Source organism: Miscanthus floridulus, chromosome 8 (genome assembly GCF_019320115.1).
Source record: "Miscanthus floridulus cultivar M001 chromosome 8, ASM1932011v1, whole genome shotgun sequence".
Taxonomy (NCBI): Eukaryota; Viridiplantae; Streptophyta; class Magnoliopsida; order Poales; family Poaceae; genus Miscanthus; species Miscanthus floridulus.
In genome coordinates this window covers 182,316,094-182,339,269 of record NC_089587.1, presented here as the reverse complement: position 1 = coordinate 182,339,269, position 23,176 = coordinate 182,316,094, and the positions used below count along the sequence as shown (strand labels likewise).

General features: G+C 42.7%; 3 protein-coding genes and 1 pseudogene across 6 annotated transcripts in view; 1 reads left to right on the top strand and 3 right to left on the bottom strand.

Annotated features, from left to right (window-relative positions):
* LOC136470283 (uncharacterized) overlaps nucleotides 1–9,071 on the bottom strand; it is a 43,708-nt gene extending 34,637 nt beyond the window's left edge. The window contains exons 1-6 of the mRNA XM_066468178.1: nucleotides 8,930–9,071; nucleotides 8,758–8,885; nucleotides 8,390–8,671; nucleotides 8,076–8,206; nucleotides 6,156–6,336; nucleotides 5,888–6,086 (exon numbers count right to left, since the gene is read on the bottom strand). Coding sequence (XP_066324275.1) covers nucleotides 5,888–6,086; nucleotides 6,156–6,336; nucleotides 8,076–8,206; nucleotides 8,390–8,671; nucleotides 8,758–8,885; nucleotides 8,930–9,071 — 1,063 coding nt within the window. The remainder of the gene's footprint in view (nucleotides 1–5,887; nucleotides 6,087–6,155; nucleotides 6,337–8,075; nucleotides 8,207–8,389; nucleotides 8,672–8,757; nucleotides 8,886–8,929) is intronic.
* A 1,819-nt stretch (nucleotides 9,072–10,890) lies between these two features.
* On the bottom strand, nucleotides 10,891–11,838 carry LOC136474210 (uncharacterized). The gene is made up of 2 exons (XM_066471811.1): nucleotides 11,581–11,838; nucleotides 10,891–11,476 (listed from the first exon to the last, which is right to left on the bottom strand). The coding sequence occupies exons 1-2, from the start codon at nucleotides 11,836–11,838 to the stop codon at nucleotides 10,922–10,924; spliced, it is 813 nt and encodes a 270-aa protein (XP_066327908.1). The 3' UTR covers nucleotides 10,891–10,921.
* A 189-nt stretch (nucleotides 11,839–12,027) lies between these two features.
* LOC136474209 (protein ALP1-like) lies at nucleotides 12,028–13,380 on the bottom strand (annotated as a pseudogene).
* A 2,515-nt stretch (nucleotides 13,381–15,895) lies between these two features.
* Nucleotides 15,896–21,585, top strand: LOC136474207 (probable GPI-anchored adhesin-like protein PGA55). 4 transcript variants are annotated; one of them, XM_066471807.1, is made up of 13 exons: nucleotides 15,896–16,017; nucleotides 16,461–16,616; nucleotides 16,695–16,951; nucleotides 17,072–17,140; nucleotides 17,289–17,430; nucleotides 17,600–17,691; nucleotides 17,814–17,984; nucleotides 18,619–19,327; nucleotides 19,436–19,796; nucleotides 19,878–19,989; nucleotides 20,528–20,640; nucleotides 20,761–20,841; nucleotides 21,134–21,585. In XM_066471807.1, the coding sequence occupies exons 1-13, from the start codon at nucleotides 15,975–15,977 to the stop codon at nucleotides 21,246–21,248; spliced, it is 2,421 nt and encodes an 806-aa protein (XP_066327904.1). In that variant the 5' UTR covers nucleotides 15,896–15,974; the 3' UTR covers nucleotides 21,249–21,585. The 4 variants fall into 4 exon arrangements, 3 of the variants coding, with proteins under 3 accessions (XP_066327904.1, XP_066327905.1, XP_066327906.1); XR_010762873.1 differs by lacking the exon at nucleotides 21,134–21,585 and having other exon boundaries at nucleotides 20,254–20,640; nucleotides 20,761–20,796; XM_066471808.1 differs by lacking the exon at nucleotides 20,528–20,640.
* Nucleotides 21,586–23,176: the final 1,591 nt, after the last annotated feature.

Below are 23,176 nucleotides of genomic sequence, written 5' to 3'. Positions count from 1 at the left end.
TGAAGACCGGACGCACTGCTGCGAAGTGACCGGACGCAAGACCTCAGTGTCCGATCATTTCTAGTAAGCATCCAGAAATGATTTTTCACGACTGGACGCGTCCGGTCATGCTCAACCGGACCCACCCAACGTCTGATCACTTGGCGTCTCCTCTGTGCACTGCCACGTCAGCGGGACTGGACACAACCCTCCAGCGACCGGTCACTAAGTGACCTAGCGTCTGGTCAGAGACCGACGCCAGCGTCTTCGCTGCTTCTACTGATCGGATGCGCCTGTCCTTCCGAGATCAGCGTCCGGTCACTTACAGTGACCTCCGTCTTTTTTGTATAGGGTGCCGGTGGCACCGTCAGACTATACTCCGCCGGTGAAGTTCCTAACCCTTGCTTAAATGTGCCAACCACCAAGTATATCACCTTGTGCACATGTGTTAGCATATTTTCGTAAATATTTTCAAGGGTGTTAGCACTCCACTAGATCCTAAATGCATATGCAATGAGTTAGAGCATCTAGTGGCACTTTGATAACCATATTTCGATATAAGTTTTACCCCTCTTAATAGTACGACTATCGATCCTAAATGTGATCACACTCACTAAGTGTCTCAATCACCAAAACAAAATGGCTCTTACAATTTATACCTTTGCCTTGAGCCTTTTGTTTTTCTCTTTCTTCTTTTCAAGTCCAAGTGCTTGATCATCACCATCATCATGATCTTCACAATTGCTTCATCACTTGGAGTAGTGCCACCTATCTCATAATTACTTTGATAAACTAGATTAGCACTTAGGGTTTCATCAATTCACCAAAACCAAACTAGAGCTTTCACTAATGCTACACATACATTACCTGATGGCGGTTAACACCAGAATAAGAAAGCCACGAACAGCTGCCCTGAGAATATAGTTTCTTAATTACTTCTCCCCTATTTATTTATTTCAGTTGAGAGATACTTAGCAACCATAGCCAGAACTACACCTTCCATTATCTCTAGCACCAGCACACAAAAAATTGCAACAGAAATTGAAAATCAGTGATCTAAAAGAAATAAGGGCGCAAATCAGCCTTCCTCAGGCTTGAATGCAGGTGTGCCTACTCTGCTTCCCAAAGTCATGGTTATCAAGATTTGGATAATGGAAGAAGAAACAATGTTGCACGCCTTGTGAAATGCAGTAACTTAGACATGTTATGTTTAGATAAACCTATTGTTCCAAATTTCTGATGGTAATTTAGCAGTTCTAGTTTCACCCATAATGTTTTTCCTAGCGAGATGAGTTTAGATTTAAGAACTATAAAAAATCAAAACAGTACCCAACCAATTTGTTTGAGCACAACTAGGGTAACCTGTAACCGTTCCTGCCTCATAATTTGCTCAACAATCATCATATATTCACAAAACAATCACATCTAAATAGAATAAGAATAGCAACAGAAATACAGAGAACACTGGGGTGGAAAAATCAAATGTATTGCAACAAAATTCACCATCTCCACATAAATGCCATGTGTATGTGGAGAATTTTTTTTAATTTTAACACTTTTTGTAAACTAATTTTAAATCTAACACTATTTTTTTTCAAAATTAACACTTTTGGCCGCGCCTATTGCCATGGTGCGGCGAAAAGTCTATGCCGCGCCAAGCATGGTGGCGCGGCGGGTGGCTGACGTGGTGACGACAACAAAGGCTGATCCGTGGCGCGGCAGAGTCGAATAAAAGCCCCGCGGCTAGTCCCGCCTGCCCGAGCAGCAAGGCCGCCTGGCCGCCGTGCCCGCCCGCTCCAGCCTGCCGCCGAGCATGCCGGCCGCCGCGCCACGAACGCCAGCACGCCACGGCCGTTGGACGCCACGCCCGCACGCCGGCGCGTCACCCCCTCTGGCCACGCACGGTGGCTGCCCGCCGCGCCTGCTGAGGCCAGCGCCCGCGCCTCCCGGCCCGGTCTAGCGCGTCACCGCCGCGAGGTACCCCCTAGTGTATTTGTTGATTGAATCGACATTGTTAGTATAGTAAGTTAGTAAAATAAATAAAATTAGTAAAGTATAGTTAGTATAGTTAGTTAGTTTAGTTAGTATAGGTAATATAGTAAGTTAGTATAGATAGTAAAGTTAGGTAGTTTAGTTAGTACAGTTAGTGAGTCTAGTTATACATTGGATTTAGTCTAATTAGTTATTGTAGTTAGCCTTGTATAGATGTTAATATTAGATTAGTTAGTATAGTTATAGTTAGAATATGTATTAATATTACTATGGACATTATGTACGACGATTTCGACGACTTGATGAAGTTTCTCGAAATGCTTTTGCAGATTGATTGTTGTGTTAGAGTTTTATATGGAGAAAGTGTTAGGAGAGAAGATGGTATGTTTGAGGATATGGAAAAAGAATTGGAATGGTTTGATGAACCTCCTAGCTTCAACGACCTTTGTGTCTATTTGAATGCAAAGTTTGGCGGTGATTTCACACTGAAGTGGAGGTTTGATACTGGGAAGACTAGGGCACACTATGTCCTCATGCCCTTGCACAACCCTGCTCACTAGTCCCGCTACACTAGGGTGCTCCAAGGTTCTAATGTGTCCATGGCTGAGGTGGTGGTGGAGAATGGGTATAGGATGCAGGGTGTTTAGGACGGCCCGTCCATTGATGGTTTTGGAGGCAATGAACAAGAATTAGGGGTCAAAGGGGAAGCAACTCAGGATAACATGGATTTGGATGGTCAGTTGACGCAGGAGCAGTTTCATTCAACTACAGTACGCTATATAAGCAATGACTTCGATGTGAATGAGTTCGAACGGGAAGAGGAGGAGCAGGAGGAGGAGGACAGGATCGGTGATGTAGTTAGCAGTGATTCAGATGATTCTGATGATGACCAAGGAGGTACATATGCTATGCCAACACCGGTTGATGCCATGCCAGTATCGGTTCATACTATGCCATTACCAGTACCAACTGAGGTTTTGCATGGTATCTAGGCTCAGGGTAGACTAATTACAGATTTGGCAGCAGATGATACCCCCTATGATTCATGGGCTAGAATTAGCAAAGCGCAGCAGTATGTTCCACCACCACCTTACACATCGACTGAGCTTGAGCAACTAAGGTCGATGAACGTACCTTTCAGGGGTGTTCCGAACAATAGGGATGTCAACATGATGGATATGGTAGTTTGTGACACCAATCTCCAGAAGTGTAGGAAATCATTGTATGACCATGAGAAAGAAACCCTTAGGAAGGGGATGATATTCAATACAATGTCAGAGATGAAGCTCTTCCTTTAGGACTATGCTGTGTACCACCATAGGCCGTACACCGTCACTCATTCGGACCAGGAGTTGAGGTACCACGTGATATGCAAAAACAGATGTATATAGAGGTTAAATGCAGGAAAGAGACAGAGTGATGGCAAGTGGAGGATAAGTAAAGTTGTCAAACCCCACACTTGCCTATCAAATAGGGGGAAGGCAAATCATCAGTAGCTCACTGCACGTTACCTCACCCGTCGAATATTGGGGCTCGTTGATGACAATAATGACATTTTAGTGTCTTCTTTACAACAATCCATATCTAGATTCGTTAAGTACGATGTGAAGTATGGAAAGGCTTGGCGTGCTAAGCAAATTGTCCTAGCGATTCGATGGGGTAGTTAGGAGGAAGCATACAATAGGGTGTCCCGCATCTTATGTGCAATGCATTACTACAACCCTGGCTTGAAATGGTTTGTGGACACCGGAGGGATGTGTTTTCGGGACCCATTGAGGAATGTCCTCTATCGTGTGTTCTGGTCGTTCGCGCAAACGGAATATGCATTCCAGTTTTGTCGACCAGTCGTACTTGTTGATGGCACTTTCCTGACAGGAAAGTACAGGGGCACCTTGATGATGGCTGCTGATATTGATCCTGAGGACCAGATAGTACCCATGGCTTTTGCTTTGGTAGAGGGAGAGAACAATGAATCGTGGTCATGGTTCATGCGGCTTCTACGTGTACAAGTGCTTGGCCCATATCGCACTATATGTTTGATCTTAGACCGTCATCCAGAGCTTCTTAATGCTGCAGCTGAGCATATAGATGGGTTCCCGCCTCTAGTGTATAGATGGTGCATGAGACACTTTACCGCTAATTTATGGCGACGTCAGCGGAAGCAGGAGGTATGTGACAAGGTAAAGGCTCTATGTTGTGTACGTACAGAGCACTAGTTTAAGGAGATAAATAGAGAACTGGACAAGATGGTAAATGAAGCAGGAAAGGCATGGTTAGAGGTACAGATGAAACATAATGCTCAGTGGGCGTTAGCATATGATGGGGGGGTTTAGGTATGGCATCATGACCACTAACTCCTCGGAGTCCTTCAACCATGTATTCACCAGAGTTTGATCGTTGTCTGTGTCTGGAATTGTTGAGTTCTCCTTTCATAAGTGCAACAAATATTTTATGAAGAGGTGGGAACTTGCGCAGAGGAATATAGCTGAGTAGGGGCGCTTTGGAAAAGGCCGGAGCTGAACATTTAAAGGAGGCCGAGGAATTGGCCAAGCAGCACACCGTCGAGCCGTATGGACCCCGCTGCCATATCTTTAGTGTACGGGGCAAGGGTGACACAAGCTTAGACGGCGAACGTTATGGTGAACGAAACTACCGAGTTGATCTTGAAAAGGCAGAGTGCAGTTGCAACGTCCCTCAGAGCATGCATGACCCTTGCTCTCATATGATCATGGCCTATAGGGTTCGTGGGTACAACTATGAGGGTCTACCATATATGTCACCCTTATATCTCCGTTCGAACACCGTTAGTATTTGGGAGATGAGCTTCGAGCCATACCTTGACCCAATGCATTGGCCACCTTATAATGGTTATGACTACATGCCACATCTAGATCTAATGAAGGTAGGGAAGGGTAGGAGGAAGAAGAAGCGACTCAAGGGGGACATGGACGCTATGAGAGGGTACGGCGAAGACATGTATGGCGGGGGGAGACATCAACGAGACCCGTGGTAGGAATCTTTGCTCCGTTTGCAAAGAATTTGGTCACAAGGCTAGCAGGCATAGAAGATGAGGGCAGCAGGTGCTTTCATATTGTGTTCATATTGCATAACAAGTAGTTCAAATTTTGCAATGCTACATAATGTTAATTTGAATATTATTAATTTGAGTACTCTAACCCTTTGTTTATCAATTTGTAATAGGATGGCCCCTCCCACGCCGCACCAGATGTACCCCCTTCTTGAGGTGGAGTACGACGACCCTCTTCTTCCACCGGACGATGAGGTTTCCAAGAGGTGTTCGAGGGATCCTTACATTCCTAGGACTTAGTTCGTTACGTCGAACTTATGTTGAACGAATATTGTCATCCGAAACTTGCAGACTCATGAACCAATAAAAATGTTATGTGGCAACTTATCGTCCATTTATTTGCTTCATATTCGTTTCAACTTGCGCACGGTCGTGGCACCACTTGTAGTTGTTTACAGCACCGACAACAACTCAATTGAGGTTGGTCGGTTTATGTCCACGTCACTGCCACGCCGTGGGATATGGCGCGATAGAACCTGGGCTATGGCACGGCAGAACCAGTGGGCTATGGCACTGTATTTGAGATAATTTCACTCGATTATGTTCATTTTAGAAATTCTCAACGCATGATACAAACAGATGGGATCACTTAAGATCGACCATGGGTAATCCGAGTACATGATACATGGGTACAATACATCAATAGTTTAAATGGAATATAAGACAACATAATGGAATTTCTAGTACATAGCTACATTGATCATTAATAAAGCATGGAACTAATAGACGGCGCAATCAAAAACCCTCAGTCAGAAACATACTGAGTAAGCAACTCGTCGTCCGAGTACCAATCCTCAACCACAACCCTGTTGTCGTGGCTAGGCTCACCTATATTGCCCTGATCTGCCTTTCGCCTGTAGTAAGTGGCCTCCGCTTCATCTGCGGCCTGAGACAAGAACATGTTCTCTTCCTCCTCGTTCATGTGGGTAGGCTCACCTACATTGCTCTGACCTCCATGGCGCCTATCATAAGCGGCCTCTGCTTCATTTGCGGCCTGAGTAAAGAACACGTCGTCATCCTCCTCCGCCTGCAAGTAAGCCTCTGCTAGAGCGATGAGCTTGCTCAGTCTGTTAGTGTCGTCCTCAGCCTCCTCCACCTGCAAGCCTGCCTCTGCTAGAGCGATGAGCTCGCTGAGTCTGGCAGTGTCGTCCTCATCCTCATCCCCCTCAGTAGACAACATAATCGGTGATTCAACGGTACGACCAGCTCGTTTTCTGTGCTCATCTAACTTCTTTTCCTCGTGCCTTGCACGAGCCACCTCTGCAGCATGTTCCTCGCTACATCCAATCCCTTCATGTACAAAATGCAATCAGTTAGCAACGTGATTATATTACATTTAAAATCAGGCAACGAAAAAAAGGCTTTTAAGCACTCACTGGCACATAATGCAACAACATGCTCGTTCAAGAGCTGCATCTGTACTCTTGTCTCCTCCCTTGCCTCCTTCCTTGCCCTCTCCTTCTCTAACATCATCCGTCTCTTCAATCCCCATTTGTCAAGCCCAACATCGATCAGATTACAAATATCGCACTGTCTAGCAAACTCACGCATCTTGTCTTTGTGATGTTTAACGAAAAGGTTGACGTAGTCAAGTCCATATCCCCTCTTTCGTACAATTACTTGCTTCCCCTTCAGTTTATCCAAGAACTTAGCTTGACTATCATATCATTCCCACCTGTATTTCCTAGTGCTCTGTTCAAACGAAAAATTATATCATACATGTCTTAGCAAAAGAAACAAAATACGATTTCATGGTTACCACAAAATAACCAACCTCATCATATTCAACCATATGGCCACAATAATGGCCTATTCCAAGCTCCGAAGGGACTAGACCGTAGTTGGATTTAACACCACATTCGCACTTGACTGGAGATGCTTTGTAAATTAATCTTTCTTTCTTCTTTTGCTTTGCCTTTGGAGGTTCTTCTGGCCATTGGTTCTTAGGATCATACAACCACTCCTTGAAATGACACTTCGCCATTGAATACACCTAAATAAGGTGACATTAGTACATGAACACATATAACTCAACATTTCAACACATACACTTTGCACTTACTTCATGCTTGTTTGGACACACAAATTCCAACGTATTCTCAGGGTTTATCACAGCTCGATCTCTGCAATCACACAGAGGAGGTTCCTCAAGTCGTCTAACTGCGGCTAAGTGCTTCTCCTTAGTCATCATTGGAGACGGGTTAGGGGGAGGTGGAACCCACCGCTCGAAGTGCTCTCGTGGATGTCGCCCTCTCCACCAATCGTCGAAAAGGAGGTACCTGGGGTCAAACTTGTCTGCACCGTCGATCCACTGAAAGAAAAAGCACCTCTCATGGGCCTACACAACAAAATTCCAACAAAATATTAGTAACCTAGTAATACAAATGAAAAAAACATACGGAAACCATTACTTACATTAAAACGACTGCATGTGTAGAAGCAACGAACCGCTGTGTCCGGATGTCTCGATTGAAACACGTCGGCCGGACGACCACAGTCACAGTTAGGAATAGGGAGTTCAGGAGAGACGGGGGCATCTTTGCTAGACTCGTCGGGGTACAATTCTCTAGGACGACCCCGTTTTCGCCACAACTGCTCCCAAAACATGTCTTCCATCTAATAAAACAGTTCAAATTAAACATCAATCAAAACAACACAAATTAATGTAAAATATAATCATTTGCTTCTTCCAATTTGAAGAAGCAAATGATTATTAAGAGTTGTTAAGAACAAAAAGGAAAAGGTACTACATGTTTCTTTACTTAGATCATGACAAACCACCTAAGCATGCTAGTTTTAGCTTCTTCCAGTCATTTGAAAAAGAGTTAACAATTTAATAACCCACTAAAAATTTCATCAACACATCATCCTTTCAATTAATAGTCCTGGCCTAATCTATAAGTCTCCTGTTAAAATAATGGAGCATACAGGACACATTCCAACAACATTATGCAGACAACATGCAACTGCAAGTGACATATACCACAAATGTATAAAGAAGAACATGAACACGTACCCAGATATCTCAAAGTGCTTGAAACATTTCAAAAGTATACTGACTGGTAAGAATGGTGTTTCATCCTCAGAATAAAAGTTCATGCCAACAAAGTTTCCACTAGAATCAATTAGGGGACCACCAATCCCGGCCTAGCGCAAAAATGAAGTGTTAGTGAAAAGTATTGTTACAAACAATGCATAATATGAATAAAGTTTTACATGAATATGAGATCCATTGTTTTAATTCAAACTAACCTAGTCTAGTCATATTGCCAATTGTACTTTATTAATGTTCCACCTAAGGGTTGAAAGTTGTTGAGACAAGGAAAGTACCTTCGTGATCTTACACGTAGAGACCATAAGTTCTTGGCAATCAAGTATGCTATTTTTATGTAGCAGCATTCCACTTGAAGCCATTAATTGTCCAGATTCATAGCAACGTCCAATAGCTGCCAGATTAGTTTGAAACAATTCAGAATTAAATTGGACTCCATGAATATGAGCTCCATGAAATTCCGGGAAAGACTTGGTCTTAACAACAGCAATATTATAGTTACAATCATATTTCCATAACTTCCCTACAGCTAACTTGCCATTGGGCAGGCACACCTTAATCTGCAACAAAGTGACAATTATATCACCTCATCAAGAAAATCTCCTTGAGAAGCAACGGAATAATACAAATGACAAGCAGAAGTAACCTTCAACTTATTCACAAACTTAGCTTCATTTCCAAGGCATCTAACCAAGCTAGCCGAAGTTAGAATAGTCATTTCGTAAGGCGTGTGTCTGAAAATAGTACCCGTGCATGTGAAACGCCTCACATTCCCTACATAACACAAGGCTTTAAAACTTGATTAGTGGTCAATTCACAAAAGTATGGAATTTCCTCAAAAGAAGCAAGGGAGACAACTGAATTAGACATGCTTGAAGCAAGTAATTTAACCCGAGCATGTTCTTCACTGTAGCCATCCAAGTCATCAAAACTCTCTTCGAATGTATTCACCAAGTGCATGCCTGCTGCTCGAAAGAAGAGGATAACAGTATGACATACCAATGTGATAGAATAAGTGATCTTAGCATGTGTCAAAATAAAGAGGGAGGGAGTATTTATCAGGTCAGAAAATGGAAGATAGAAACTTGCCACTACGTTGAGATTCAGATGGCATAGGATAGCCACGGAGCAGGTAAAGCCTGCGTAATCTACTCGTGAAATCTGGTGCAATAGGGTGAAAACAGGAACTGTTAAATGATTTGTATAGATGTCAGATGCAGGTATAATGATGACAAATGTGCCATGACAATGAATGATCAAAATGTGAATGACTAGTATCAGCATAATATTGTAAAACACTCTGCAGAGCCTTGGAAAGTGATTGCGCTATGTTAACCTTCTAGCTTGAAGTTAAGCAGAGATGAAGTCTTCTGCCTCTGCATGCTTGCTTTTTCCCTTCCTCCTCCTATGCTTCCACAGCCTTGATCCTCTCTTGGCATCTTCTAAATCTGGAGTGGATGAGAGCCCACATCATCACGTTATGTTAAAGTGGGCAGAGTGACAAAAGCTATCTGAAACAAGGAGGCTAGCAATAGCTTCAAGACAGAACGCAATTGGCAGTGTTTGCAACTACTTGTCTGAGACTTGCTTTTCTGAGAAGCAGGTTTTTCTAAGAAGCTGCTCCCTGCAGAAGTTGGGTTTTTGACAAACCTGATTTTTTTTCTAGTAGCTTGTTTGTTCCGAGTATAAAATGACCCGTATGCCCTTGAGGCTAACGATAACTCATTTGTTTACCGAATACAAGTAGAGGCAAACATGGAAGTATTTTTTTTAAGTTCGTTGTTAATAGAAATCTGGTTCCAACTGTGTGTAATGTACACAAAGTAATGAACTACTCTGGATATACCACACTGTGCCATTGCAATCCTGAATATTCATGGGGCAAAAAGAAACGTAAAATACATCTATGTCTTCAGGTATCGTATTGGTAGTGCATGCAAACTACAATCAGGTCTATCCATTTTCATGAATACAACATTAGCGTCAGCAATGCATCAGTTATTCAGTTATGAAGATGACGCTAATGCTGTTTTCTGGTTACATTAGCTTGTTTGTCTCTGAACAATTCCAAAATAACTGAAATTGAACATCTAGAACACGCAGGGTAGCATCCTGACAGTTACAGTACGCACAGGAGGATGATTAGATAAGAAATTTTGCGTGCAGATCTGCATACTAGGAGAACAAAACTGAGTGTTTTTCAGGTAGGTGCTACCACTTGGAATTAAACTGATAAGGGGACGCAAATAACCGTCTGTTTGGTTGTGGGATCAGTGGGTTGGAGTGGCTCCAACCCACGTTTTGGGGACGGCTCCAACCCTTGATTTGTTTGGTTGCGAGAATGGGTTCGATCCGTCTTCTGTTTGGTTGGAGGACTGAGATGGGGTCGGATCCATCCCATTTTTTGTTTAGTTGGATGGATTCAAACAGAACCTGCATATGGTCACCTTTGCACTGAAATGGTGAGGTTACCCTCCTCAATTTATGCAACACATAGCAATATTTGTGCTCAACACATAGCAATATTTCATATGCTTGCACCATGCATCAAAGATCAGCACACAAAATAATATAACAGGCACATATAAAAGTCTTGGCCATATTACAAATAAAAGTCTTAGGCTATATCCATAGGCACATTACACACTAATATCAAGTCTGATGCTTGCACGATGCATCAAGTTCAAGCCTTACACAATATATAGCAAGTTCAAGGCTTCCACATAGCAAGACACAAGCTTACTTAGACCACAAATATAAAGTTCTATGTGGTACTAACAAAAGAACCATCCCATGACTACAACTTACCCTTACTGCCCAGGGTAGTTGTCAGCAATGTGCTTTGCAACCCAATTGAATTTATGTTCAAAAGGCAAGGAGTTGAAAGCTCTAGCTATGTGAGGATGTTGGACCAAGTAGGAATGGTAGAAGGATAAGTGAGTCGAATTGAAACTACCACTCATAGCCATCAAGTTGTCATACAAATCATCCGGCACATCATTGTCAGGTTTCCCCGCTTCCTTTATCGCCTTGGCTAACTTGGTACTTCCCCATTTAATTGCAGCAACCAATGGATCTTGGTCAGTCATGGCCCTCTTCTTGCCCTTGTCCCTCTTCTTAGGATTGGTGGCCTTGGTAGCCGATGAAGTTGCCACATTGTTGTCTTCATTTGCATTACTATCACTCTGTACCTCCATCCTCTGCACCTCATTGTCCCAGTCATCTGTACTGTCTTCCTGTGTACCTAGAGGCACACCCGAGTCCTTTGCAAACTTGCCTGTAGCCATGGTACTTCCAAATATTGTGTGCATCTCCTCAAAGTGTTGAATAGGCTTGTTTAGAAAATCAGCATCAGACTTGTGATCCTGCAGTATATGTACAATTTTAGCAACTACTATTATGTGACAACTAATAATTCAGCAACTATTATTAGATTATTATATGTGAGAACTAATAATTCAGCAAATACCTTAATATGATTGTTGTAGTGCTCATCATCAAGAGTTATAGTGAAGGTATCTTCATCCCAACCAGCAGCACTCAAACCACGAAGGTCACATATTTTACGAAACTTCTTTTGCCATGTCTTAAGGTGAACCATCTTGAAGGTGGATGAAGTCTTGGTGCCATTAACCACTAAATTGGCAAGGTATTTGAGCATGTAGGCTGACCAAGTTGAAGTCCAAGTAGCATGTCCACCAGTCCCTGCACTACCCTCTGCTTCCATTCCCCTACAAAATAAACAATGCAATATATGTCCTCAAATAATAATGCCAACAAAGTAGCAAACAAAGTAGTAAACAACGTGGCAATCAAATATCTGTAGAAATATGTCCTCAAATACAATTTCAGCCCTCAAATACAATTATTACATTGTCCAAGAAAAAAAATACAACACATATTACATTGACCGATACTAGTTTCCATGACTTTGACGATCTGCCCACATTTGGGCAGCCAGGCCTTCCCTAAAAGCTAGCATAATGGCATTCTCACTTGCTGTCCCAGCATATGTGGTGTGCTGGGTGTCCTCATCGTTGTCACTTGGTATATTGAATTCATCACTCCCATCTTCAATCACCCAATTATGAATGATGCAGCAAGCAACAACAATATCAACTTGAGTTTCATAAGGAAAAAAAGGAGAGGCATCATCAAGTACTTTGAATCTCCTTTTTAGTGCTCCAAATGCTTGCTCTACTATGATTCTCAATGAGCAGTGCCTACGGTTGAACAATTCCTTCTCATTTTGCACCGGATTCCTCCCCCATTCATTCAAGTGGTATCGTACACCCCAAAAAGGGGGTAAAATCCTGGTTTGGCTCCATATCCAGCATCAACTAGGTAATATTTACCTAACATATGATGCATAGTTAGGTTACATCTTAATGATCCATTAATTTTGATGAACAAATTTATGGACAAGACATAGGTTCTTGTATTACCTTGTGGCACATGAAGGCCACCCTCACGTGTTAAAGCATCACGTAAAACTAGTGCGTCATGTGCTGTCCCCTCCCATCCGGCCAACACATAGGTGAACTTTTGGTCAAAATCTACGGCTGCCAGTACATTTTGAGTACAATGCTTGTATCTACCACGAAAAACATGCTGCATTTCCTTTGGAATAGTGGCTCTTATATGTGTACCATCAAGTGCTCCTATACAATCCTACGTGATGTTCAAAGAAGTCAAGATTAGGTCAATTAGGTTTGGCAAAAAATAAACTTAGAATATGACATAAGGTTGAGCTTCACACCTTAAAGTATGGATACCACCTTGGGTCTCCTTCAATTTTAGCTGGAGTGTCCAATGAAGGGGGCCTAATATAATCATCTCGTAGCTCACCAATAGCATGAAGTACTTTGTTAAAATAACGACTGACCGTTTCTCCGGATCTACCAAAATTGGTTGCAATTACTCTATTCCTAACATTGTGCCCTACAATATGCAAAAACATTGCCACTTGCTCCTCAACACACATATGAACGGTATCTTCAAGTAAACCACGATCTCTAAACAACTTACAAAACCTAAAGAAACGTGCTTTGTTCATTCTCAGCATGTTTACACAAGTTGTGTCATCCTTCCAGATTTTGTCATTGAGGTATTCCATTCTCTTCCTATCCCTTTCATATATTGGTGCATAAGTAATCCATTCCCTTCTTGCAACTCGTTTTCTTTTCCTAGTCCGAACAACAATTGCCATGACACACAACAACCAATGTGCAGCAGCAGCAAAAACAAATGCCTTGAGCCTGTTATTCATCTACATACAGCAGCACAATCAAGCACAACAGCACAATCAATATAGATCAGGTAGGTAAAAAGCAAATATTCAGAAGCAGACCCCATCCAATTCCATATAAGAGGTTACATGGTCTTAAAATTCATGTAGTTTGGTTCAAAGTTACTTACAATTTAAGTCTGAGCACAATATACTACTGAAAGACCATCCATAGTTTGTTTCTATTCATAGGAAAAGGGTGCTCCTAACCATCTAGGTGTTGTACGCAAACCTCTCGGCATTTCATCAATCGCATCAATGAAGTCGCTATGAAATCGCTATGAAAAAGTAACAACAGAACAAGACTAAACCAGTACTCACTTGCAGGGATTCGGGGCAGAGGGCCGACCTGGCGCCGGTCCGGGGCAGATGGCGGGGCGACGCAGAGGGCGGCGTGACCCTGGCGGAGATGCGGGGCCGGTCCGGGGCAGAGGGCGGCGCCGGTCCGGGGCAGAGGCCGGCGGGCGGGCGGCTCCTCGGGCGGACCTGGAGGCGGGCGGGGCGGCTCCTCGGGCGCGGCGGGGTGGCTCCTCGGGCGCGGCGGACCAGGCGGGGCCGGCGCGATGGCCAGGCCGGCGCTGGGCGAGGCCGGCGCTGCGCGACCCTGGCGAAGATGCGGGGCTCGGCGCTGGGCGGCGGCGGTCTGATGGAGCGGTCGAGTGGAGGGGAGGTGAAGGGATAAGGTTTGGGGAGGTGAAGGGATAAGGTTTGGGGTTACTGCAGCGCACGTGAATTTCTCAACCCGAGCGGAGCGGCTCCGTCCGCCAGATTTCGACGGAGCAACCGAACCCGCATATTGGAGGAATATTCTCCTGGGGTCGAACCCAACCCATCCCAAACCTCCATCCAAACAACCAAAAAATGGGTCGAACCCATTCGGGTTGGCTCCAGCACTCCAACCAAACAGACGGTAACAGATCCACTAACCTTTGCCTAGTGAAGCAACGGGTGGTGTCGTGCCGGTGAGGACTGGGAAGAGCGGAGGAAAGGAGGCATCGGCCCCGTTCGGATAGTATGGTTCTGGAGCAATTTGGATGGTTTGGAGGAATTCTGGAGGAATTTGTGAGAGGAAAACATTGTTCCAGATAAAAAAAGAAGCGGATCAAGGCAGGTTTAAGGACACGCGAACGAGGCCATCGTTGATGCGGCCGCCGGTGGAGAGGCGGAAGCCGGACTATCGATCCTCCCCTTCTGTAGTGTCCCAAAAACAGAGGTTGTAAGCATTTTATGACCGACATAAGAGCGTCCCACCATATAACTCTTATAAAACAAAACCTCAGTACAAAAATTATCTAATCTCATAGTGGTCCACTTCATCGGCTAATAAAAACCGTCCAATTTATTAGACAAGTAATATATCCATTTTGATCATCTCAACGAACAACGAGCTTCTCACAATAGTGCACTCTATTTCACCATCTGATATTGTTTTTAGCGGTAAATATTTAAATTACTATTCAAGTCTTTTTTTTGCACCAATTTGTAAGTTCTCTATATTTATCTTTTCATGCTTATTTTTTACATATCTTATAAAACAACTCTAAAGCTGGTCATATAATTATGTTTTATCATCTTATTTGTATATGTGATCAACTATATTGCTAATTATTTGTTGTGTATTATTATATTACACCGGTTTGAAGTATTTGTGGGCAGTTCAATTGGTTCTTAACGGTTGGACCAGTGAACCAATACCCTCGCCGATTCAATGTCCGGTCCGGTCCTAATAACTATGGTCTGAGCCCCTTACATTCATGCTGAACAAAAAAATGTTAATTTGCCTTTGTTAATAACCTGCTCAGAACAATACTCCTACAAATCTACGACACACGATTCATGATAAAGAACATGTGACCAGAGAGAGATGAGGGAAGGGTCCTCACATTGGTGTTCTCACAATGATGCCACCATCCATCATATGTACAACATAGCATTAAATATTTCTATATATACTTCATTCCTCTCAAATTATAGGTCATTTCAAGAATCTTGGAGAGTCAAAACATCTTAAGTTTAACCAAACTTATATGATAAGATATTAATATTTATGATACTAACTAAGTATCATTAGCTTCTTCATTAATTATATTTTCATAATATATCTATTTGATGTCATAAAACTTTTGTAATTCTTTCTAAAACTTTAGTCAAACTTGAGATACTTTGACTCTTCAAGATTTTTAGAATAATTTATAATTTATGATAGATGGAGTACTTATAATTCCATCTTACTATCAATGGCTTTTTGTTATTTCATTTTTTTCACGTTCCTTTATACCCGTGATCCATGCAATGAAGAAATGGCCCGCACTGTGATCTACGACAGGAAGCAAAATGTCCCACAACAACGCGTAGTTTTTCAAATTCCCAAATCTGTATGGCATGGCATCAAATCCAATGGTCCAAACGTCACGTGATGAGGGAGGAAAGAAAAAAAATCGCAGCTCCCGCTGCCTCGCGTTTCCGTTTCAAACGATTCAAACCAAACCGTCTTGGCCTCTTGGGGCCCATCGCACCGTCTCCCTCCGTCCTCCGGATCCCAAAATCTCAAACAGGGTCTCGCCTGAGATACGCGCATGGCGTCGCCGCGCCGCATTCCCTCCGTGCCTGCCGGATCCGGTGAGGCGCTCTTTCTCCACCAATCTCTCCGTCTTCGCTTCTGCTCCCCAATTTTGCTAGGGTTTTCTTGCTCCAGCCCCAGTAGCTGTTACATTTCTTTGCATGGATGGCGCTTAATTTCTTCGGGTCTAGTGACTCGTGGTCTCTGGTTTACTCGCTGGGATTCACAAGATGCCTGGCGCTTGGGTTCTGCGTCAGTGGCTAATCCAGTCCAATGCGCTTGATCTTGTTTAGGTCTGTGCCAGTGTGCTTCCCTGCCACTGTTATAGTGCGAAAAACACGGTTTCGCATACTTTTAGATGCAGTGCTCTCCTGCTCCCACAGGCCCATGCTTGCTAACTTACAAAGTTCAGTTCAATAGGTTGTGCCCACTTTATACCATGAACTCAGGGATACCATCCTAATCTTAAATATATATTCATAATTGCCACACATAAACACAGGCAACAAAGAGAATATTTCTCAAGATGGAGATGCTCCCTTGGATTTTGCAACCTTGCCTAAAGAAGGGTCTGCCTCTACAAGGTGGAAGAAGAAGCCTGCAGGTTTCAACTTGAGGAAAAGCATTGCCTGGAACCCTGCTTTTTTCACTGAAGAAGGTATGGTTCTTCTTCGTCAACTCTGCGCTTTGGTTTGTCCTGGATCTGGTTTAATAGTAACATCAATGAACTTTGTAGGTGTTTTGGATAATTCGGAGCTTTCTGTGCTTACTGGCTCCCAACCGATGGCAAATAGGAGCCTTGGCTCAGGGGTCAGTAGTATAATGTCCCCATCGTGTCAGTCAGGGAGATATGGTAACACATATGTGCTGAAGGAAGCCGCAGAGAATTCACATGGAAAATTGCCTGCAAGATATCACAGGGCAGAAAGCCAGGGAAGGAAATTGTTTTCTTCAGCAAAAACTCCTCAGAGGGACAAACAGAAAGAACCTGCTGTCAGTTCATCACTCAACACATTCTTTACTTGTTTCTTTTAAAGACACTGTTTACTTGTTATGGTTGTAGCACTTACAATCATCCAATAACATTGCTGTTTTCTGCCCAACCAATTGCAGGGAACACAAAACAGAAACTCTGCAAGAAGCATCCAAATATGCTCACCAAGAGTACCAGCAGGATCTATATATCCTAACGAAGTTTTAGGCAGGATTGAGCAGGCCTTAGTGTTTTTCCCTTGATAACAGTAGGGTTGACTTATTTGTCCATACGTTGCCACAAGTTTAAGTATTCATTCATCACTACAAATGTTGTTAGTCTTAACTTAGATATACACAGAAGAAAGTACCAAACTCATCTGCTTCTACAGCTCAGATGTCAAGAATACCAAAGCAATCACGACCTTCTCTTCCTAAGGTCCCAAAAAGTACTTCATCTGCGACAAACAGTTTGGAATCACACAAAAAAATAGCTCCAGGTAATCTTTGTATATGCCCTAAAGAAACTGGGTTTCTGGCGAACTCTGGAATTCTATTTTACCAGACCATGCAGGATTTCCCAGTGATAAAGTATGTTTATTTGACTTAGCTCTTGGCACTCATGTGTTGTTACTAGCTGTCTGATGCAATATACTGCTATTTTTTCAGTTAAAGCTGAGCTAGTTCACAGAGTAACTGGATTGCCTACTAGATTGAAGATCAATTCTGTATCTTCTGGACCTAGCATAGAGAAGGATGCGGTGAGTTATATATTCAATTCATCATAACTGATATGGTCTGCATCCCCACTTGTCCAATCTGCCTGCATCTTTTGTCAATCAATATTTAATAGTGTTCCTAAACAAACTGTTTTCTTTTGCAGGTGCCTGCTGTTACTGGAGTACGTGAAGAAGCCAGTGCTTCTGTGAAATGCAAAAAAATTCCAGCACACCCACAAATTAGTCCATCCAGCCCCTTTGATAGTGCTGCGTCAAAATTTGCTAAGCCATCAGCACTTCGAATGCCTTCATCTTCAGTTGGTTTTTTCAATCAGGTAGTCTATTATGTCCTTCCATTTTTAGAACATTGCCTTATTTGTTGTGGTGTAATGCATTGGTGCATTTCCTATTTTCTCAACAATATAATGATAAGCTGGCTTGATAGCAAATTTGAGAAATAAACAAATGTGTGATTCTGGGCTAAGTTCTTATCAAATGTATGGGAAAATATGAGGCCTGGTACATCTGGAAGATTTAATTATTGAATGTTACATAGTTATGCATAGTTGATTAATTGTGCAAACACATAGTATGATATGAAAGTTACCTGAAAAACTGTTTTGTATTTGTCAACATATTGTATATTAGCCTATTAGGTACCTAAGATTGCTTTCCTTTCTACCCTTTCCAGATATAGTTGTTGGGACTCTTTCATTAGTTCATATCAATCTGTTCATTTGTTGTAATCTTGTATCACTATAGGAAACAGAGTCCCTAGGGGATCAATATATGTAAATACATGCGCCCTACGGCCTATCATGCTCACTCTTGCACTATTCTTGGTGTATTTTTTATTTGTAATATCTTATTCTGTAACTTTGAGTCTGTTGGTTTTGCACTTGTGTTTTGTTTTATATTTTCCTGTGAGGGCTCATTTGTCAAATATGATTGATTGACTGATCTGTTCAGGAAAAAGCGCTTGTGTCACACGGTGATGCAGCTAAAAGAAACATGGGGAGGTGCTTCTCTTCAAATACTTCAGCGCTTGATAAACCACCCAGATACAGGCAGTCTGAGGAAAGCAGACCCCACCTAACAAAGCAGCTGTCAACCAATTGCACTGCTGCTTCCAATCTTGTGCCATCTGTGACTAGAGAGAGCAATCTCAAATCTTTGGTGATTCCAGAAAAGGAATCGTTGTCAAAAGTTATTACTACATACATAGAAAAACCTGGAAATGTAAATAATCAAGCAAGGCCAAAGGCTGATTTCTCATTGGCAGGAACTGGAGCTACTACTACTCCACAGCCAATGAATTTAGAAAAGAATGATGATGCCGGAAATAGTGTGCCACTGCCAGTTGTGTACAATGGGACATCGCATATAGAAGGAAGGGGCAGTATCAGAGAGATTGAACCTCTTGATAATTCCTACTCTCTTGAAGCTATTTGTTCCTCAACCATTGAACCTGTTGAGGATTCGTTCCCTCTTCAAGCTAGTTATTCCTCAACCAAACCTATTGTAGGGAGTAAATTGTCACCCTCTTGCATTTCTTCTGAAGTATGCTCCTCTAGTGAGCTTAGTTGTCAAGGCAAGTCAGACAGTGATTCCAGTGCAGCAATTGACTTGGAAAACTCTAATGTTGGAGAGACTGCACTTGGAGCTTTTTTGTTGAAAGGTAGCAGTTGCACTCCAACTCTTGATTTGTTGCAAGGATTTTATTCCTTTGATCACCAGAATATTGAATGTCCTATGCTAATGGAATCATTATCTACAATATGTGCAGATCAGTTGCCACATTGTGGCAGTTTAAGAGATGAAACGCCAACCCTAGCTGACAGTCATTCAGATTTGAATGATTCTTTGTGTGATGAAGCTAAACCAGCTTTGTCAGAAGAACCAAATACTGAAGGTGAAATGGAGCTTGAAACAAACAGTACATTAGATGTAAAGGCAACTCCTTTGTTAGATGTGGGGTGTGGGCTTATTCACAATTATAGGACCACAGATTGTTCTCCTATGAAATTGGAAGCTTCTACACCTTGTGTGGAAAGACGGCATGCTTTATTAGTAGAACCAAATATTGAAGAAAAAATGGTGCTTGACACAGACAGATTGTCAGCTATACAGGATGCACCACATATAGAGTATGTCTGTTTAATATTTGACTGCATACATTCAGTTGACTTGCAACTGCATTTATAATGTTTCATTCTCATCTTTTACAGAAAGAACAAGGCACCAGACAGATCACCAGCAAATACAATCCTTAAAGATCATCTGAAGAACTTGGTACCATTTACAGAAGAATGGCTTGCTGTAATGGAGGCTCGTGGGCAGGTCTGCATACCTAGCTACCTAATAAAAGTAGTAAAGTACATGCTATTGTGACTTGTTAGCCTGTTCGGTTGGCTGGTTCGTATCGTTGCTGGTTCGTGAAGAAGTACTGCTGGCTGGTTTGTGTGAGAGAAAAATACTGTTCCGGCTGGAAATTTACGATCGTTTACGACAAGCCACAGCCAAACGAACAGTCTATGGGTTCTTTTTCCCCTTTATTTTCATAACTTGCTACCATGCTAATTTCTTTACAATCCTTTAGTACAGGCAGCACAAGTCAGCTTTCCAGTTTTTGGCCTTTGCTTTTTATATTTGGCTGCGTGCCACTAATCCATTCTCCTGGTACTAGGTAAAGGCTTTCCATATTTCCTGGGTTTTGCTGCATTATATGGTTACTATAAGTCCATGGCAATGAGCTATAATATTTAGGAACAAGTAACTGAATCAATAAATCTAACTGTACCGATCATTCAGTCTTATATTTTTCCCAGCAACTGACTAGCTGAGCATAGAATACTAAAAAAGGGCGTACCCAGTGCAGAGAGCTCCCGCTCTGTGCGGGGTCTGGGGAAGGGTGTTAGTGGCAAGCCTTACCCTCGCCTGTGCAATGCGAGGAGACCGCGACTCGAACCCGGGACCTTCCGGTCACAGGCGGTAAGACTCTACTGCTTGCACCAGGCCCGCCCTTCTGAGCATAGAATACTAGTGGTAGCATTTAGCAGCTTGCAAATTCCTTTTTTTGTCACTGAGCTGAGTGTGATACATTCTTGTCAGGAAGTTTTGGAACAAAAGACTGGTGCTGTGCAAAATTCTCCTCCTGACAATACAGCTCCAGAACCCAGTCCTTGGTCGCCGGTAATGCTCTTGCAAAATTTCAAATTTGAAATATAGTTTCTCAAAACACAGGAGTGGAACTTCATTGTTCAGTAAGCCATGATGTTTCATGTGCAGTACATTTATACCAACAAAAAATTCTAATGTTAAAGTCGACAATTTGTATTCACAGTAATCTGAAACTATTTGAATAGATTGATAGATGCGAAGGTCACCTTACCAAGAACAAAATTAGCTCAACCGATGAATGGCTTCCTTACGAACCATTCATTCAGTGTATAATGTAACAGCTTTTCATTGCAAATCACTGCAGGTTAAACGGAAAGCACAAGATGTTGGACCATTTGACTGTACCAAGTTCTCCAAAAACATCCGAACCTCTGGTACCTGACTGCAGACCTTGGACATCTCATTCTATCATGGTATAGCCACGGTGATAAGGTCAGGGCATCCGAAAATCCGGTACCCTAACTGCATACGTTGACCTTCACATTCTATAATGGTACAGCCACTGTGATAAGTAAGGTCAGGGACTCCGAGGTGAACACGGAGTAAATACCTGCCACCGATTCTCATTTTGACCAATCTTACTGCGATGTAGTTCAGCAGCCTTGTTGATCTGCATTTGTTGCCTCCCCTTTTTTGTTATTGTGAAATACTGTTGAGAGCACGCCCCAAGCAAACGCTTGGTAAACAAGAAGGGAAAAAAAAAGAGAGAGAGGCTCTTTTGTGTTCGTCTCGATTGCTCTTTTTTGGCCATTGGTAGCTGACTAATATTGATGTCTGAAATTCCATTTTTTTTTTAAAAACATAAATTCCAAATGGAATATCTGATATTCTGATCAAATTCCTCGAGAGTTGGGCAGGCCAATCCAGAACTTTTTTTTTAACATGGAAGCAGACTCCATTACTCATCAACCGGTGCCAAATCATTGGCAACCAACACCTGGATACAAGCCGGGATAGAATCCCTGACCGAGTTCATGTCTGAATCAAGACTAGCACCTAAACTCGCTAAAGCATGCGCTGCTGAATTACATGACAGAGAGTTATATGCTACAATTTTTGACACAAAATTAGAAGTTAATGCATCCTTGAGTTCCCAGATCAAACCACAAGCCGAGCTACGATCAGCGATTGTAGAGGTCACTGCTTGAACTACTGAAGTCGCATCAGTTGCCAGAACAATTTTCTGAATCCCTAATTCAGCGGCTCTTTGCACAGCCTGCCAGAGCTTGAAGGCTCACGTCGGCAATCCTGCTGCACCAGCCACCAGAGACGCCTGCTTTCTGGTGAACATCCAGGACCGGGAGTGCATCTTGATTTACATCTTCCTGTACCTCGTCTCGTTCCACTTCACCATCAGCGTCGTGTAGCTGTCAACAGTGGTACCTTTGGTTTGCATGTTTTCTGCTCATCAGTTTGTGCACCGGCGGCGAGTGTCGTAGCTTGCTGCAACGCGTGTTCGATTGTGTTAATAAGCCCAAGAGCAGTCAGCTGCTGCTTGAGAGCACCTTTCTCTCTCCTCTCTTCGTTATTAGGGAGGTACACCAAGATCAATGCTAGCATGCCAACGGTAGCCAAACAACTACCGACGGCCTCTCCAAAAGAAAACGTCCGTCATTAAGGAGACAAGCAGCATTCATGGTACTTCACCAATCACCAGATAATTGTATCGGAGAATGATACCGTGCCATGTGGTAAACTGGGAATTTACCAACTATAGTCCTTGCAAGTGAAATTATATGTTGTCCTCAACAGAGTCCCCAGCTGCTCCTAATGCTCCTAACCCTTTTTATACTCGTCAAGTACAAAACAAAGGAACTTTGTAAAAATGAGAAGAGGAAGAATATATAAGCACGTTTTATTTCCTAAAAATGTTACATGAGTTTTATTTCCTCAAAATGTTACAGCATGAGAAGAAGAATATATAAGCACGTTTTATTTCCACAAAATATTACAGCATGAGTTAATCGTGGCGTTGGTGACGTGCAAATACACTTGTCCTGTCGAAAGTGATAGCGACTTTGCCACGATGCCAGTTCACTGATTCTGCTGCTAATGGCATTGGCCGTTTAAGAATGATCCATCTGCTCCGTCGGAGTCAGAGAAGCCGTCCTTGTTTGGGGTCGACGAGCTCATTTTCCTCATTTCATTCATTTGGAGATACCAACTGAAGCATGGCGCCGATCAAGCAGCAGGGGCACAGCCATTAGGATCCGGCGGAGTAGGGAACGCACTGGCACAAACCATGTTGTAAAAAGCCACAAACATTGGAACATAGTTATGATCATAAATTTTTCGCATCATCCCAGTTCCATGGCGATCACATACAGTTTGGAGATACATCGGCGGT

Coding starts and splice junctions, on each gene's coding strand:
- LOC136474210 (XM_066471811.1), bottom strand. CDS start 11,838: ATGGAAGCAGAGGGTAGTGCAGGGACTGGTGGACATGCTACTTGGACT. Junction 11,477..11,580: donor ACTACAACAATCATATTAAG/GTATTTGCTGAA, acceptor CATATACTGCAG/GATCACAAGTCTGATGCTGA.
- LOC136474207 (XM_066471807.1), top strand. CDS start 15,975: ATGGCGTCGCCGCGCCGCATTCCCTCCGTGCCTGCCGGATCCG. Junction 16,617..16,694: donor TGCTTTTTTCACTGAAGAAG/GTATGGTTCTTC, acceptor TGAACTTTGTAG/GTGTTTTGGATAATTCGGAG. Junction 17,692..17,813: donor CTAGCATAGAGAAGGATGCG/GTGAGTTATATA, acceptor TTTCTTTTGCAG/GTGCCTGCTGTTACTGGAGT.